The sequence below is a fragment of the Dunckerocampus dactyliophorus genome, chromosome 5 (assembly GCF_027744805.1).
Source record: "Dunckerocampus dactyliophorus isolate RoL2022-P2 chromosome 5, RoL_Ddac_1.1, whole genome shotgun sequence".
Taxonomy (NCBI): Eukaryota; Metazoa; Chordata; class Actinopteri; order Syngnathiformes; family Syngnathidae; genus Dunckerocampus; species Dunckerocampus dactyliophorus.
In genome coordinates this window covers 11,198,319-11,217,571 of record NC_072823.1, presented here as the reverse complement: position 1 = coordinate 11,217,571, position 19,253 = coordinate 11,198,319, and the positions used below count along the sequence as shown (strand labels likewise).

Below are 19,253 nucleotides of genomic sequence, written 5' to 3'. Positions count from 1 at the left end.
TAAATCAGGGGGGTCAAACCCAATCGCACAGGGGGCCCAAAACTCAAAGCTGACTTTAGCTCGACTTTAGCTGACTTGAGTTTGACACATGCGCAACAAATTATTTAAGTCGTAAAAACTCAGACTCGCTCATTAACAGTTAAAAAAGAAAGATGAAATGATTAACAGTAGTCATTTAGGCCCTCATTGTTTTTAAAACATGATTGTCCTCCAGCTGTTTGACTTAAAGCAACTGATATTAAATTCAATTAAATGGTGATTAACCCTTTACAAAAAAAAAATTGCGCAGGTAAAGGCAAGAACAAGACTGTTTGTCCAATCGATATCACACCTGGTCTCTTTAGCGTTACACCAGAAGTGGTCTAACTATAATTTCCATCGTGATATCTATAAAGAGGTTCATTGCTAAAGGCTTTTTTTTTTACACTTCATTTGACTGATTTGTAATCGGACCCTTAAGACAGTTATGTTCAACTTCTCCTCTTTGTCTAATCGCAGTGGTGTGGTCAGAGTGGCTGGATGATCAATGGACTGTAAGTGATTAGATTAACAAGGTTGATGGCTAATGTAGTGTTTCTAATTCAGTTTTCCTGAGGCTTACCATGTTTGGACAGACATACTGTACATAGGAAGTACAGCCTAAAATGCACCCTCAACAGCTAATTTCAAGGTTTTTTTTTATTTAGTGCATCTATGCATCATGTTTTCTTCTTTTTATTGATTTTTGTTGAACAACACTACGACAGTTGCAAATACATTAAAGAGATAGTATGGATTTTTTGACATGAAGTTGTATGTATGACATCAGCAGTGTAGTACATAAACAGTGACTTTTCCCCCACTTCGTCCCACTTTTCCCCACGTTTGGTGTTTAAGAAAGTAATTCCAGCGAGTTGTTGAGGTCAGTTAACTAAAGCATTTTGCTTCTCAAAACAATACGCATTGAAAACAGTAATACACTTGCATCACAAAACTGGTTTCTACGAAAAAGTCGGACCTCAGAATCGCTCTTTTTTTCTCTCCGTTCGTACCCCTTGTACCGCTTGTGCATTGTTGTGTATGTGTTACACAGTGTTTACATGCGCGGATGATGACTGCTGCAACGCAAGAGAGTTAAGGTGAGAGTTAGGCTAGATTGGTACGGTCCAAAAAGAACATTAGAATTTTTTTTTAAATACTAGCTATAAATAGGTTATCGGTTATTGTACCAGCATCGGTCGTGAGAAGCAGAAAGTTATCGGTTTGAAAAAAAATATCGTACATCCCTACTTGAAAACATTCTCTCGCAGATGCCGTCTGATGTTTATTGGACTGCACTCGGCACCAGGAACAAACTTTAACTCATTTAGACCAAGGATCGTCCTGTGTCTTGACGGACAGCCAATGAGATTCTTTGGTCTAAAGGTCGGTGAAATTTTTGGGGAAGAAGTTTAAAATTACTTGTCTTATTGTGCCCTACCTCAGCAGCAATGGCTCGCTGCAAGAGGCCTTGCTTACGCAGTTCAATAATCACACCACGTTCAAAGAGAGACAGCTTTTTTTGCCTTTGCCATCAAGAGATCATGACGGTGGGAATACCTGACCGAAAATTACATTCAATCTACATTTTTGTGAAGATTTTGGCTTTTAAAGGCTGTAGTCTTAAACGTTTGATCCGCTGATGAACAGCCTAACTTCACTTTAATGGTTGTTTGCACTAAACTAAAAATGTCTTTTCTCTCACTCCCATTTCTTCTTCTTGCATTTTGAAGCTCTACTTAGTACAGTGCAAAATGTAAATTCATGCAGTTTTTCAACTGGTCTTAAAATTTTTATCAGGGGTGTATATCTATGACCACATATAATATTTGCACACCACAGCTTAACCTTGCTAGGCTTTGCAGAGCACAAAGGAGAAGAGATGCATAATGCATAAGTTATTACTACACCCCAGCCAGAACGATTATGAAAGATTATTGACAACAATGACTGTAGTATAGTCCAGGTTTGGGCAATTATACGTAAGATAAGCCATTTTACTGGAGGTGTTCACTTTTTACGTTTACTGTAAATTATTACATTTATAGAAGAACAAATTATTAACAAATCACCTCAGACCTCATTTGTCAACCTGTGAGTAGAAAAGGTTCTAAATTTCTTTAGGACTGTAGTTTAGAATGTGTGTATGTACAAAAAAAATCTGTATTTATCAAACGTGCGGAAACCAGCGGTAAGCACACTCGTACTGTAAGTATCCCACCTCTTCTACTGTTTAACGACCGTGTTCGTGCATCTTTAAGCTTATTTGCATTCAGAAACGCCTCCGATTGACCGTAAATGGTGGCACCTTTTAAGAATGCGTGAACGGGAGAAGTTTACTGTGTTTGCAGAGTCTAATCTTTGTCTCTGAGAATCTGAGACCCAAACCAAGTTTATTCCATTCATCTCTGTCTGCATGGTGTAAACACAAAGACTTTCTATCATGTTTCTGTGTGTATTCTGTGTGCAGTCGTTATTGCTGATCCGTCAGGAGATGGTTGTTTCCCAAAAGAAGCTTGGCGAGTTTTGTGAGGCTCTGAAGCAATACCTGAAGAATGTTTCCGCTCAGAGGGACTGCTTTCAGTAAGTCTTCCCTCCACTTCTAGCTTTCAAGATGAACATGGTTTTACACCAATGTATGTTAAATGCTGTACATACATGGATGGATGTTGGCTCAAAAATGTTCAGATGTATATGGACTGTATTGCAATAACCATCTATGGAGAATTAAAACCAGTAGGGTTTTTTTGTAGATCAAGGATTTGACTATGGATGTCCGATATTGGCTTTTTTGCCGATATCTGATATGCCGATATTGCCCAACTCTCAATTTCCGATTCCAATGTATACTATTATGTGTAACATCACACGTCTCCTGTCATGTAATTAACACCTATCTGCTGTGAAGCTAATGAATACAGTATCAACAATTAGCTTCTTTACGAGGCTGCTAACAACATTGTACACCTGTAAGGAAACATCTGTGAAATAATTGCGATTGGGCATGGCAAAGCGTGGCTCAAGGAACTCCACAGGTTTGGTGAATCCGTCGTGTCTAGCATGATAGAAAAGGACTGGTTATCCTGGTTACACTCCAATATTTCCCGATTGATGGTTTTCGCCCTGGGAATTGGACGGATTGAAGGAAGAAGTCTTGGTTCCGCCTTGCATAACCAACACTTTGCAGTCCTTGCAAATCACAAGTTCAATATCCGAAGGAGACACCACAGACATAAAGTTAGTTAGGCGCGAGCAAGCTCGTTGCTAGCCACCCATGGTTGTTTACACGCTTCAGACACGGTTTGATGAGGTCATCATTTGCACGCTGGAAAATACGGGAGCCCATAGGCCTATATACAGCATTTTTTTCAATCGGTTTTCATTATAGGGAAAAAACCCGATATTGCCAATACCCGATATCGGGTATATCGATAATATCGGCCCACCGATACCATTGGACAAACCTAGATTTGACATTTCTTAATACATTTCTTAAGCACAAATTTAACCATGAAACATAGCATCGAAATTAGGGCTGTCTTCGACTAAGGATTTCATATTTAAATCTGATTTGTTAGATTTTGTCCATATTAGACTAATATTAGCATTTTTTTTTTCAAAAGCACAGCTAATGGTGATCCCAACAAATAAACACATCTTATTTGAGACTTTTTCCACCTCCAAGAATCAGGCTAAAATGCTCAGATAAACAAATGAACATGGCAAGTATACAATACATTTTGCAATTTCAAAATGTGTTTAATGAGTGTGTGAGGCATATTTCGGGCTTCAACTTGGATTGTGCATTAAGCATTTAGCTTATTAGCTTCTGTCATGAGTGGACAATAGCAAATGAAAAAAGAAAGGGAAGATTCCAGAGCTGAATCAAACCTAATAATTCCAACAGGCACTTTTATTGCAAATGTTGATCTGATATTGGAGGAGAACGTCAATGTCAAAATTTTTAAGGGTGTATCAATTAATTGCTCTCGGAATGTAACTGCCCCAAGTAGCAGGAATCTACTATATCTGGCTTTTAAAATCTTAATCACCTTATTAAAAAGCATTTTCCTAAAGATTCCTAGACTTTGTAAAGCATGAAGTAGTCTGATTGGTGCCACATGGACTGCATAGTCACTGGTTTATTGAAGTACGTACAGTATAGCAATTCACTGGCCTGCAAAGTGCATGTCAGCACAATGAGGCACATGAACCTGTTTAGGTCTGGCATGAATTTTGAATGTAGTAAGATTGCAGAATCCCACATTAGCAGCGGCAGCAGTTTTCACATGAGAATAGGTTCAGGCACCAGCGGTCCCAGGACGTGCAAGACGGAATTGGTACTGCGGAGAAAAACTCCAAGAGTCCAGGGTCCAAGAGAGTATGAAGATTATACTGTATATGTGTGTGTGTGTATATATATATATGTATATGTGACATCAGCTGTAAAAAAAAAAAAAAAAAAGCGAATCTATCAGTATATGAAGACAATTTGTTGTTTAAAAAACATTATTCGCTAGAATAGAGTCATAAAATTACAAGAATAACGTTATGATAGGTAAATGTATAATTGCGTTAAAGTGAGAGCTGTTGAATTGTAATTGCCTCTTCTGATGGGCTTGTTCGATCATCAACCAGAAGTGGTTTTAACACATCTAGACCGAGACAACGGCTGGTGTGATCCTGTTTGTTTGGGAATTTCGACAGTCACTAATGAACACAAGTTTTTTTCATATATAACATAGAACGTTAATGTTAATAGAACATGTTATGCCGCAAAACACTTTTACTAGGGACTTATTGTTTCTCTCTTTTTCATACCTTTTTTCCTCTGTGATTGTCTTACAACTATTCTGCCCTAACTTTTTTCGCATTCTCCTCCACTTCTGTTGCAGTGTGACTGCAGTGCGTCTGCCAGATGGTTTGTCCTTTGTGGTCTATGAGTTCTGGGATGGAGAGCAGGAGTGGAAAAGGTAGGATGTCAGTGTCTTTTGAATTTAATACATCGTGTCACTGCTAAATTGTACTAAAAATGTTGTAATTTGATGTGACCTTCGAACAAACCTTTTGGTTAAGGATAGCCTTTTGTGCAATGCATGAGACATAGTACTGGTTCTTTCTTTTTGCTCTTTCGCTCAATGTTGACTGGAACGTTCTTTCCTGAAAATGATTTTATTGCACCCATATTAAATTAGCAATCATGCCTGCTTCTGAACGACTACAGCACTTGAGTTGCATCAAGGTTGCTGATGCTGGAGCTGCCTGCTGCTACGAGCTTCTGCTCTGCTGCCCACATACAGTACCAGACACTCGCTGCCATAAATAATTGAACTCTTGCTAACGGCCGTAGTTTGCAGGCTGAGGCTGTGTGTGTGACTATCTAGATGTGCTTTATGTGTGACTTCAACCACAATCTCACCGCTGTGTTCCCAGGCACCTCCAATCAGGCCCCAACAAAGCTTTTCAGCATGTGAAAGTGGACACGCTGTGCCAGCCAGAGGCCATTTCCTCTGTAGCCGTGCCAGGTTAGTGGGTTGATAATTACGATTATAATCAATTGCTTTAAAGAATGAACTTGAATTTGACCCCAGAGCAGCAAACATATTACATGTTACAATACATATTACATATTACATATTACAATATTACATATTGTACAGTCGTCCCGTGTCACATCGTGGTTCCAATTTTGCAGTTTCACACTATCAAGTTTTTTCAAAAATATATGAATAAATCATGCTGTTTTGTGGCTGAATATGGCTAATTACTAGTAAAAAAAATATGCACATGGAAGTAAATTGTACTTTTTTTGCCTAAATTAAGCCTTTTCAAGCGTAAAAATGTCTAAATTAAATATAGAAGATGCGTTCAAAGATGCTGTGAATGATAGGTAGTATGCTACATTGGTCACCAGGTGTCAGTAATGTTACTGTAATGATCGGTGAGACACACAAACGCAAGACTTGATCGCCGGAACAACATGTTTTTATTGCAGGGTTGAATTGTCTCAAAACAGGCACAATAAACCCTAATAAAAACAGATGCTACTGTTGATGCAGTAACCCACGGCAAACTAAAACTCAACTCTGAACCCCCAATGTCACTTCCTATCCGTCCACCACTCAGCTCCCCTTGGGAACACATTTATAGCAACACGCATGAGTCGTATTTATCTCTTACATGGCTTATTTTCTGTTATTATGCCTACTGTATTGAATAATATGAGGATGAAAGGGACAATAGGGGTGTTATTTAATGTCTAGAGGGCTCTAATAATGTTAAAAAATGTATTTAGAAAGTCGTAAACAGGATTTCTATGCTCTAACTGCGAAAATATTCCGTTTATAAATAAGGACTCTTGGACTTCATGGAAATTCACTTATACCGGTCGGGTCTGGAACCAGACTTCGTGGAAATTCACTTATACCGGTCGGGTCTGGAACCAGACTTCGTGGAAATTCACTTATACCGGTCGGGTCTGGAACCAATTAACTGCGATAAACAAGGGATTACTGTATTGTAAATGACATTCCATTAACATACATTACTGAACTTCCTTTGAGTTACCACTTTAATGGCATAATTGCAGCTGATTCACTTTGCTCTTGTATAACGATAATCCAAAGTTGAGGACAAGAATTTTGCGCTGTTGGATCTCAAGGAGGTCCTAAAGACAGCCTCCAAATGCAAAAAGAAGAAATGGGTGTGAGATTAAAAAAAATATTGCTGATCAAAAGTTTAAGACCAAAGCTCAAAAAACCTTAACCCTCCTAAAATAGAAAATAAATATTCAAAAGAAGGATTCAGTAATAAGTAACTGCACCATTTTTGTTAATCACCTCAAAAATTGGTTTGGGAATGCTTGATGCCAGTGTTTCCAGGAGGCTAGTGGAAATGTTGCTTCGGGTGGTGAAGATGGCTTCATGGAGGGCATCCACTGTCTGAAATTAATGTCCACTTTTGTAAACTTCCCTTGCCATCCGTCCCCAAATGTTCTCAGTTGGACTTAGATCAGGGCAACAGGCAGGATGGTCCAAAATAGTGAGGTTATTCCTCTGGAAGACCTCCTTTGTCAGGGAGGCATTGTGAACTGCAGCGTTGTCCTGTTGAAAAACCCAGTCATTACCACACAGACAAGGGCCTTCGGTCATGAGGGAGGCCCCCTGCAACACCTCCACACAGCCAGCTGCCGTTTAATGCGCCATTGTTCCACTGAAGGAAAAAACACCGCAGATCATTCCATCAAACCAATGGTTGTAATCTTTTTCCTTTACTGTTAAAGCGTGCTTTGTTACATCAGGACAAATTTGCTATGCAATCAGGTGAGTCTGGTATACTGCACCTGTTATTTTCGGACAGTAAATGGTTTAAGAGGGGACAGACAAAGAACAGAGAAAACAGCGATAGAAGGAAGACAGTTACAATGGTACCGACTGGGATGTGGTTAGAGACTCTGGGTAGAGATTTAAGAGGGAGGCAAAGGTGACTGAAGACTACATAAAAACTAGAGATAGTCAGTATGTCAAATGAACAGTCATGGTCAAAAGTTTTGTGAACGAAACAAATGTCATTTTTCACATTTCTGCCTCAGTTATGATGGCAGTTTGTAAATACAGTCGTCCCTTTGCAGTTCAAACATTGCGCCCTCTATTGCGTTTTTTCAAAAATGAATGAATTAATAAGTGACTGCTGTTCTGTGGTTGACTACTGTCTATTATCAGTCAAAAAAATATGCATATTAAGCAAATGTTTAATATTATTGTCCTAAATGAACCATTGTCAAGCATAAATGACTAAATTGTGGGGACAGTGAAGGATTATCATGTTGTGATTCTCTGTTGAACATGTGAGGAGAGAGTGTTGACAAGGACAAAGGCTGGGAATGACTTATCCGTCATCCTTATTGAGTGAGAATAACAGATCGGAAGCTTTAAAAAGAAGGGGGTGCTTGGGATCTTTGTTCTTCTTCTGTTAACCATGTTTACCTGCAAGGAAACACGTGCAGTCGTCATTGCTTAGCACAAAAAGCGCTCCACAGGCAAGGATATTGCTGCTGGTAGGATTGCACCTAAACCAGTGCTTCTCAAATATGTGGCGGGCCCTGCTGGGGGGGGCGCGGTGAACTGTCGGAGGGGCATGAGAGGCAGGGAGGACTTTCTGTATTTGTGCAGACCTGCCAACATGTATGATTTTGTCATACTCAGCATGCAGTTTGACTCTTGAATACACTTGTATGCTTCACTCCTCTCCATTTTGTTGCATTTCGCTGGTTTCAGTTTTGAGTTCAGTCTGTACAGTACAGATAAATAAATAGATATTATCAGTTCCTCAATAGTATTTCAAATCGAGGGGGGGGCGTGAAAAAAAATTCTGTCCGCCAGTGGGGGCATGACGCAAAATAATGGCGAGCCACTGACCTAAACCAACCATTCATCAGATCATTAAGAACTTCAAGGAGAATTGTTGTGAAGAAATCTTCGGGGCACCCAAGAAAGCCCAGCAAGCGTCAAGGACAGTCTCCGAAAGTCACCAGTGCGGCGCTTGTGCATTTGCTCGCATAGTGAGGCCAAGGCCTTTTGAAGATGCCTGGTGTCAAGAAGGGTGCAAAGAAGCCACTACTCTCCATGAACAACATCAGGGACATCCTGGTTTTCTGCATTGTATTGGACTCCTGAAGACTGGGGTAAAAAACATTTTCACCGATGAATCCCCTTTCTGATTGTTTGGGGCATCCAGAAAAAAAGCTTGTCCGGAGAAGAAAAGGTGGTCGCTTCCATCAGTCCTCTGTCATGCCAACAGTGACGCATCCTGAAATCATTCATGTGTGGGCTCGCTTCTCAGCCAAGGAAGTGGGATCACCCACAATTTTAGCTAAGAACACAGGTAGGACTAAAGAATGATTCCGAAACATCCTCTGAGAAGAACTTCTCGCAACAGCTTGGTGACAACCTAATGCTTTTCCAGCATGATGGAACACCTTGTCAGGAGGCAAAAGTGATAACTAACTGGCTCGGGGACCAAAACATCAATATTGTGGGTCCATGGCCAGGAAACTACCCAGACCTGAATCTTTTTGAAAATTTCTGGTCAATCCTCAAGAGGCGGGTGGACAAAGAAAAACCTGCGAATTCAAACAAACTCCAAGCATTGATTATGCAATAATGGGCTGCCATAAGTCAGGATGTGGTCCAGAAGTGAATTGACAGCATGCCATGGTGAACCTGAAAAAAGGTCAACACTGCAGATATTGACTCTTTACACAAACGTAATGTAACAGTCAATAAAAGCCTTTGACACGTATGAAATGCTTGTAATTTTACGTCAGCATATCATAGTGACATACGGCAACTTCTGGCCATGACTGTAGAGATACTATAAGTGACATAGGTCGAGAGTACATTCACGCTCGCGCAAATGAGGGTGTTTGTGACTGGAAGTCGAGCAGTGACACATGTTTAAAAATATCTAACTTTCCTTTTCTTTAATTCATCGCCTCATCTGTCTAACTTCTTTGTCCTCTCTCCACAGCCGCATGGTGCAGTGTGAACAAGGCCTGAGCGTGAACCATAGCCGGCGATACACGAGACTCTCGGACACCACACCCCCCACCTTTCCGTTGCATTTCTCCTCTCTTTTACTTCCCTCATGTCCCTGAAACCGTCTTGAAGTACATGTTTACACAGTGCAAATGAATGGTATCAACTGCAGTGACTATTGAACAAAGTGCATTTTACAATGTGAAAAGAAGTACATTTGCATCCAACCATTGTAGTTTGCTGGTCAATATTTATAATTATTAGGCTATTATATGAGTTATGTTCTAGCCAGTTGGAGTTTGTCATGTAGCATGGACCCCACGGTTGAGCTTTTCATGTAGCAGGTACCTAAACTACTTTTGGAAGGTCCGTTTGGAAATGCAGTGGGTTTTTTTTTTTAACTCTATTCCAGAAAGCTCATCCATGTAGCTGTAATTCCATAGAATCTGCCCCTTCCACATCTGGCCTTGTACACAGAAACATTCTGGAATTGTTGCCATTTTTTTTGTAGTTTTTTTTGTAGCCGACCACAAACCTTGTCAACCATTATCCTCACAAAATGTAGTGAGAGGCAGCACGGCTGCGCATGTGGCACCGTGGCACGTATGCCTCATGGAATCTCAGCTCAGACCTCTTTATGTGGAGGTTGTATGTTCCACAGTGCTTGTGTGGGTTCCCTCCCACAGTCCAAAAACATGCATGATAAGTTCATTGGAGACTCAAAATTGTGAATGTGAGTGTGAATGGTTGTTTTGTATAAGTATATACTGTATACAGTATACCCTGTGATTGGCTGATGACCGGTCCAGGGTGTACCCCACCTCTCAGCCAAAGACTGCTGGGATAGGCTCTTGCTTACTTATGTCCCTCAACAAAATAAGCATGAATGCTTGAATGTTCAGTGAGTGAGCTCAGACACAGTTGATAACTTCCTTCCTAATGCGAACACGTGTATTCATGAAATGTTTACGTTTAATTCCTCAAATTACGTTGAAAGGGAGAAAATCATGAGAAGTTTTGCTAAGATTACCAAGTGGGTTTTGCGGAACAAATAATGACCCAACTGTATACCAGTATTAGTGTGAATGTCCAAACATTGAGTGTTAATTAGGTTCATAAGACAGATTAAAGTCTATGTTGTATTTTGGCTATTCACACCTAATGGAAAAATCCATCTGACATAACATAGAAAAAAAGCCCGTGCGGTATTCACCAATGATGATCCAGTTCAACACTCAGCACATTTGCGTGCTGAAATGAGCAAATAGATTCCTTAATAAAGCAGTAGTTCACATCCTTAATGCAATTACAGTCGTCCCTCGTTTATCGTGGTCAGTTGGTTCCAGCCCTGACTCGACCACGATAAGTGAATTTCCGCAGAGTAGGATTCAATATTAATAGATGGAATATTTTTGTAGTTAGAGCATAGAAACCTGTTTATGACCTTCTAAAAACGTTTTTTAACATTATTAGAATCCTGTAAACATGAAATAACACCCCATAGTCACCTTTATACTCGTATTACCTAATATATAGACATAATAAGCAATAGTAAGACATAACTCACCGTTAGCACTGGGAACGTTCCGTGTAGTATCTCGAACGTAATGTGGGTCAATCGCTTGGCTTTAAAAAAAAAAAAAGATGGACATCAGCATATCATTCATCCTCTCTATAACACTTGTCACTTGATTGGTACACAGGACAGCCAATGTAACATTAATCTGCCATACGTAGACGTACACTCCGTTAATACTGCTAACGTTGTTTACACCAAATTGCGCTCCGCTCATGTGCAGGCTACAGGATCTCTGAAGTGACACAAGAGACGGCCATCGCTTTAACAAGAGCAATCTACCGAGCTAACTCATTAGCCTCCAATTTATTTATTATAAACTTAAAAATAGGTTTGTGGCGGAGAAGGACAAAGTATAATCCAGTTAATGTCTCATAATGCAACATTACTGACGCCTAGTGACCAGGATACTACATATGATTTGTCTTTCAATATTTTTTTGGACTAATAACAGCGATCGTTTATAATCAATTTTTGAAAAACCCGCGATAGAGCGAGGGACGACTGTATTATTACTATTTGTGATATTGTGGACTCTCTGAGCATGTTAGAGGACAGGCACCAGCACCGCCTACAGCATAGACAGAGGACAGAGGACTCTACAGGATGCTTTTGTAGTTATTTGCCCAGTAGTTCTGTGTGCACTACTGCTACTACTAAATAATGCAAATCCTTTGGCATTCCTTCCACTTTCACACAAGGCACCTGGGACCTCTAGTCCCCTAGGCTCTGAGGATAAGTGGTCTAGAGTGGACCAAGCTAGATGGAAGGATGCGGTTGCTGCGACCTGCCACACGCAGCCTTTCTAAATTTCACTACATCTCCCAGCATGTACAGTTAAACATGTTATTTTGGTCAAGTTACAAGTCTACTCTTGAATTACAGAACGGACTCAACCATCATTTTGCTCAACCGTGACCGTCGAAAATGTTGAGTATTTGTGAGGGAAACGTACGCTGGTGAATACCACATTCTTTTTTAAAAGATGGATTTAAGCGGTCCATTCTTATGGTTGATGGCTCATGGCTGACACCATCTGACATACTTTTAATCATCACAAGATAGTAATATCACCATCACGTAGCAATAAATACACTATTTAAGATCCATTACCATGATGGCTACTTTGGAGGACATCATTTAAATGTCTTCAGAGAGCAGCATCATTGTTACAAGAAGAACCATAACCCAGGACCAGCGACAAAGCAACACTTCAGGATCAATACTAAGTATTCCATTCATCTTTAATAAGCTGTACCTTTTAGTGTACAGAGACATTCTTTCATCGGTTGGCTTTAACATGAGGGTGTTTCAAATGTGAGATGGGTAGCCACATTTAGACTTTTGGAGTCTCGAGGGTATAAAAAGTAGTTTGTTTTTGCACTTTTTGTGTCATAGTTATACAGGGTGTCTCTTTACAATTTAACAAATTCATTGCAAAGCACGTGAATAGTAGGGATGCACACTGCTTGTTTTTCAGGACGATACCAATAACGTCCCGCTTCCCAAGACCGATACCAGATAACTCTATTAGTGTTTGTGCACACCTGGAGGTAACTCAAACAAAGTTGGATTTGACAAACTACCTGTAGATTTGTCCTTAACAAAAATCAGGACATCACGACTATTAATTAATTAATTTTTTTTTAATAGCGGCGGCTGAGTATAACCCGTGGCTCCAAGGGCTTTACTAGCCGGCAAAAGCCAGTATCTTCGACGATGGTGAAGAACTGGTCACCCAGCGCCATCATTTCCATGATGAAATCACAGAGCGCTTTAGCCTTTGGGTCATCTCTGGCAAACTTTTTTGCATTTTTCAAACACCGTGGAGATAGGAACAGGCCCCGGGCATTGTAGGGATGCTGTGTTTTTTTTTCAGGCGGCTGATAAGGTTTGATGTGTTAAAGGTCAATGGGGTTTTTTTTTTTCCCCTCATTGCAAAATGTTTGCAGAGCATTTGGTGAAAGTCCCACATGATCGACGCCGTGTTTGTTTTCTAGTGAGCGTAGGGGGACGTTCTGACAGGCCACAAAAGGAGCACTTGATTTGCTCACGTTGACCCGCTTACAGCACAGGATGGGTAATCTCGCCTCATCTGAGCTTTTTTTATGATCAGTTATCAGAGCTATTTTTGAATGTCGGATGTATCGTTATGATGTCATAATTCCTCATACACTCATTATCGTGTACCCCTAATTATTAGTCAAATCTGTGGAAATGATTACAAAATGAGGAGCAGATATTGCAGGTTTTGACCTCATTGAATACACCTCTATGTGGGCACCAGTCGTTGCACAAGCCACATAACGGCAGTAGTCGATTTCTTGTCTTGTCGCTTTAGCATCGCCACATCGGTGATGCAATGACATCAGCGATCTTTTGCTTCAGGGTGTTGATGACCTGTGTCAATGTTGGATACATGAGCTCTTGAACATATCTCCATAGGAAGAAGTCCAGATATCTGATGAAGGTGGCCAGGGAATTGGGCCATCGCTTTTATTAAACACAACCTGTTTCATCAGCAAGATATCTGAGAAATACGAAACTCTGACAAGCACTGAGTACGTAGAACTAAGGTGATGAACAGACGTTTAAATTGTAAAGAGACTTTGTGGGCACCCTGTATCTAGAGCGTAAGTCTTGCAGAGATTGTGTACAGTATATGGAAATGTTATGATACCAATCTATCTATTCTTGTCTCAGTGGACGTGGCTTGACAAGTGCTGCATCTTCTCATAAACCTTTGCTTCGTAGCAGCAGAAGCTCCAGGCGGATCCAAATCTCGGTGATATTCAATATCAAAGCCTTAACAATCGCAGGGTCGTTTTTATTTTCATATCGTTCCCAAAGAATTCCTTTCTGTTTGATAACTTTATAAATAGACGTGCACCCAGTAAGCAAAGAAACAAACTCCCACTCCCAAAGAAAGAAGATTCCCACCCAGGCACTCATAATCACACGTATTTGGCGATTCCACACACCACAGTCGTGAAAATACTGTACATCCTCAAACAGTGGCTTCAATTCTGCATTAGTTAACATCAACCACTTAGCAAACTAAGTACTATAAACATTTCCACCAAGTGGTACTTTGAGGTTTAGTACCCTCCGCCTTGAATTGGTTCGTGTTTTCACCGCAAGTGTGAGGCTGATCGCGGATCAGCACAGCAAAGAGCTATTTGAGCTCCAGAAGCAATGGGGCTTGTGTGTAACTCACCAATGCAACAAAAAAAAAAGAACGTTCCTCTCGCCGTCGCATTTCACAGCATTTTTAAACAGCTGTTGTTTTTGGCTGTTGGGGTTTTACAGGCGCGCAGCAACTTGACTAGATGACACACATCTTCATCACCGTAGATCTTAAACCTCGTATAAGTGCCTCAAACATAACTCACAGACCGCTCGCTATTTTGGAGCGATAAAGCTTGGCTCGTGCGTCATTTGGCCCACGCCTTTCAAGCAGGTTTCAAAAATATGTCACGGCGAGGAAATAAGTGTTTGTTCCACTTCCAGCTGCACTGCATTATTGATAGAAAATGTCACGTGAAATTTAAGCCAGTTACACATTTTCATTCTATCGGAAGTGACAACTCGTGGCTGGCGAGGCACTGACTCCGTTGGAGTCCGATTTACCGGTACGCCCCCTTCAGGTGCAGCAGAGTACGCTCTGCTTAACCTAATGCAGTTTGTCACCGAAATAAGCAAAAATAAAGATGCCACACACTTACGTAAAAGACATGACAGAGTCCGTAGGAAGTCATGCTGGATTATACTGTTTCCTGCAGACGTCATATCAACGACAGGCGGAGTTACGGAAACGGGAACGCTGCATGCACCCCAGTTTGGGAGAAATTGCTCTGTGATTTCTGTCCTGTATTTGATGGGGAAATGTGCAAATTCGGGGATTTTTAACTTTAAAGTGTTAAAAATGATTGGAATCATACAGAAAATACATTTCTAACACAGATCAGTGGATAATTACAGTAGTAATAGGCTCTGCCTCACCTGTCTCACCTGAGTACGTAAACATCCTGTGCCACTCTTTGAGGAAATATGGTATATGGTTACACATTTCAAAACTGAACTGAAAAATGATAAAGGCCAGCACAGTTTCCTTTCTTGTATTACACTTGGCTCTGTATGATATACATGTATAAGATTCGGATAAGTTTTCATCAAAGTCAGCCCCCAATCACATCACTTCATCACAACCACCATGCTATTGTGGCCATCATCCTATTTTACAGTCAACAATCAGCGTGTCCCCCGAGTAGCGCATTCATACTGCGCTTGGCCCCACTTCACACTTAAAGCACGGCACGTTTGGCTAGCGTTAGCGCACTGACCCGCGCCCAAGCACGCTTCCGTCCTTTGGAAGAGGCTGGGCAAGGCACACACATGCGCACGTGCAACGTTGCGAGCCCTCCTCCTTGCCAGTTTTTAATGGCAACTGACATATGTCATAACAATAATGAATGAATACTCAAAATAATCTGAAAATCAAAACCCACAGCACACTCGCACACCTGCATGTCCACATTCGTGTATGTAATAAATGTGATATACTGTCATTTATTAATGTGATCGCTCCTCTTACAAGTCATTGATGACAGTCGCCGCCATGCACGAAATAAAGGCTAGAAATAATCCACAAAGTCCAGCACAGTGCCCATGCATCCGGTGTGAGTACGTTCTCAGACGCTCTCAAAAAGCGGAATTTAAAATGAGTGACTTCTGCATATGCATCATAGAGTTCCCCAGTGTGATGACTATTTGTCTGCCAGGCTTGATTACGTATACAGTACTCACTCGTTTATTTAATTGGCTCCAGGCCAGAACATGATAAGTGAATTTCCATGAAGTAGGATTCATTCCTTATAAATGTAATATTTCCATAGTTAGTGCGTAGAAAACCTCTTTAGAACCTTCTAAATACGTTTTTTAACATTATTAGAGCCCTCCACACATGAAATGACACCTCTATAGTCACCTTTACACTCATATTACCCAATATAGTAGACATAATAATAACCCATTTAACACTCGTGCTCGTGTGTGTTGCTATAAATGTGTTCCCTAGGGGAGCAGGGTTTCATTTTGCCGTGGGTTACAGCAGCAACAGTCGCCTGTGTTTTTATTAGGGGTTATTGTGCCTGTTTGAGATCATTCAAACCTGCAATAAAAGGCTGTTGCTCCAGCGATCAAGTCTGGTGCTTGTGTGTTGCACCCAACATTACTGTAACATTACTGACACCTAGCGACTAGCGTAGAATACCACGCTTGTCTTTGAATGCGTCTTTTGAATGTCTTGCATCTGTATTTCATTTAGCCAATTTTGGGCTTGAAAAATGCTTAATTTAGGCAAAAAAATATGTCAAATTAGCTTAAATACGCATACGTTTTGACTAGTAATAGGCTGTATTCAGCCACAAAACAGCACTGATTTATTAATTCATATATTTATTTGAAAAACCGTGATAGAGAGAAGCCGCGAAATTTGAACAGCAAAGTGGCGAGGGACGACTACCGCCTTACCAACCATCTCACTCTTTTGTCTGTGAATGGTGGCCAGTGTGCCAACGTGCTTGAGCCTGCTGGGCTGGATGGACTGTGTGTTGCGTGTTGTGTGTTACTGCATACAGAGACTAATAGAAACACACGCATGTTGTTGCTTTACCTGCACCACACCTAGGTGTCAGTATTGAAGGGGCACCGTGACGACCTGAGACAGGAATTAACAACACGTGAAGGAGATCACCATCAAGCAAGGCACTGTTCCAATAACCTTTATTAGTCATGTGCTATAAAAGAATGTAACAGGTTGTCATAAGTTTACTATACTGTATATTCTCAGAGGAGTGTCTCTCTTTGTTGTAAGCTGCAGGATTTGAACACAAGCGTCTGATGAAACGTCGCAGTGCCGGCTAATACAATGTGAAATGACATCCGCTTGCATCTAACACAACAGAATGAAAATAAGGATGACTGTGGAACTCTGAAATCTGTTCAGCTTTCTACGTTAAATCTCGGATGTCAAAATGTGTGTCAAATCAAAGTAATCTAAGAAGGAGAGGCATGTTGAATGGATCAATGTTTACACGTCATAAAACGTTATGTACTGTTTGACAATACTGGAGTGCCCGAGTCAGTGCAGGCCAATATTTTCATGTGCCCGGGCCGCTTGGGTTGATGCTCAATGAACTGTCAGAATGCCAATACCGTTTCCTGTTGTTACATTCCAGAATATCGCTCACAGTGCAAGCTGTTGTTTTTCCCCCCTACCTTCAAGTAGTGCAACTTGTGCTTTGCCCTACGACTATATAAGTACACCCTTTGGAAGTTCTAGTGAAACAGGCTCTAGGGTGAATGTTCCCTGACTTCAATGGATGACAGGGACGCACACACAAGGCTGGAAACGCAGCCTCCTGTAGGTAACAACACTTTTAGTGCTGAGAGAAAGAGAGTGGGTTTACCTCAACAAGTGCTAGTTCGGGATTCCAGGTTTCAAAGTCAGGAAATTGCCAAATGTTCCCTCTGTCAAGGCCACAATTCTTTCCTTCTGTGACTGTGTTCTTTTTTATCCTTCAACTGAGTGCATGTCAACTGAATGTCTCGTAACTCCTTTGCTGTAGTATTAGGCGATGCTACTCCTTTATGGGTTTGGTGCATTTTTTAAACATTATTTTCCTTCATTTTCTAGTAGTCCTACGAAGGAGACAAGAGACTAAAATATATTATATACATGTCTAGGAAATGTGGCATACGAGTATGAATAGTCAATTTTATGAGATCGTTTAATTCTTAATGTATGTTTCTGTAAAACAGGTCTAGTAGAGATACCGAAGGGATGCAAGTATTATATTTGTCAACATTCAAGATAATGTAGAGTAATGCAAATTCAATAAAGCTATAAAACTGAAAACGCCTTGCTGTCTTGATTTGAAATATGTGCTTTTTTTTCAAGCATATTATTTTCCTAACCAGAGTTGTTTCAAATTGCAACTTTGCTGTCCATGTCAAAATATTCACTGTTAAATAAAATAGTATTTAGAATAGAACTTTAGTTTCACTGTCACAGGAACAACTAGAGAAGCGCAGACCTCCACCAAGCCTCCATAGTTTCGGGATGAGCGAGTACACCACTATATGCATCTGTATCTCTTCACCCACCGAAATTTTCTGCATCTGTACTCTGACTGAAGTGGGCGTGGTGTAGCCGGAAAAGGGTAGTGGCAATGGGTGGGGCTTGAATGGGTACATTATTTAAAGTCTGAAATTGACATGGATCGATCTGAAGTTGCGATATTTATTGTTTATTGTCCAGCTATATGTGTATTGTGTATGTGTGTAAGTGATCTGTAACACTATTTTTTTATTGTTTTTTTAATGACGGCAAACAGGGAAACAATCTGTCAGCCTCGTTCACTGTATTTTTCTCAAAAGCACCGTGTTCAGTACTACGAGCAGAGTTTTCCAACTGACTTTATATCACCAGTTTTCCAACTGACTTTATACCCCCAGCCAAACTAGAAGCAAGCAGTGACCTACGCTACACGAGCCGTTTACAGCCCTTTCCTGTCAAATGCACAACGTATGTTAGGAAACAGGTTTACCAAGTAACTTTAGATATAAACCGAAATAGAGGCGATCTGAGGAAAAACTAAAAAACACAGTCCGTATTGGAAGGCAATGACCAACACGACACGAGCCGGTTTCAACGCTGTCTTGCCAATTGCACCGCGTACGTTAAGAAACAAGTTTACCAACTAACTTTAAATATACAAACCGAAACAGAGGCGAGCTGGGGAAAACCAAGTACTAATTGGAGCAACGTGAGCTGGAGTCAGTGTCAAACGACAGTCAGTGTGTGAAAGAGTGAGGCACTGCTCCTCTCCGGAGACCACCTGAGCTCCTCAGAGCTCGAGATGGTTCATGTCTGATGATGATGAGACTTGTACACAAGCAGAGCTGTTTTAAAGTCCATTCTCTGAGCGACAGGAAGGCAGCGCAAAGACCTGAGTACTGGACTAATATGGTCATGTTTCCTGGTTCTAGTCAGGACTGGAGCAGCAGCATTCTGGATGTACTGCAGCTGTTTTACAGCTCGTTTGGTGAGCCCGGTGAGA

The 19,253-nt window shown here is 40.8% G+C and overlaps 1 protein-coding gene across 1 annotated transcript in view; it reads left to right on the top strand.

Moving 5' to 3' along the window:
- The window catches only part of necab2 (N-terminal EF-hand calcium binding protein 2), a 115,898-nt gene extending 97,855 nt beyond the window's left edge, over nucleotides 1–18,043 (top strand). Inside the window, exons 10-13 of the mRNA XM_054776020.1 lie at nucleotides 2,489–2,601; nucleotides 4,914–4,991; nucleotides 5,452–5,543; nucleotides 9,547–18,043. Of these exons, the coding sequence (XP_054631995.1) occupies nucleotides 2,489–2,601; nucleotides 4,914–4,991; nucleotides 5,452–5,543; nucleotides 9,547–9,575 (312 nt within the window). The 3' untranslated portion in view covers nucleotides 9,576–18,043. The remainder of the gene's footprint in view (nucleotides 1–2,488; nucleotides 2,602–4,913; nucleotides 4,992–5,451; nucleotides 5,544–9,546) is intronic.
- The last annotated feature ends 1,210 nt before the right edge of the window (nucleotides 18,044–19,253 follow it).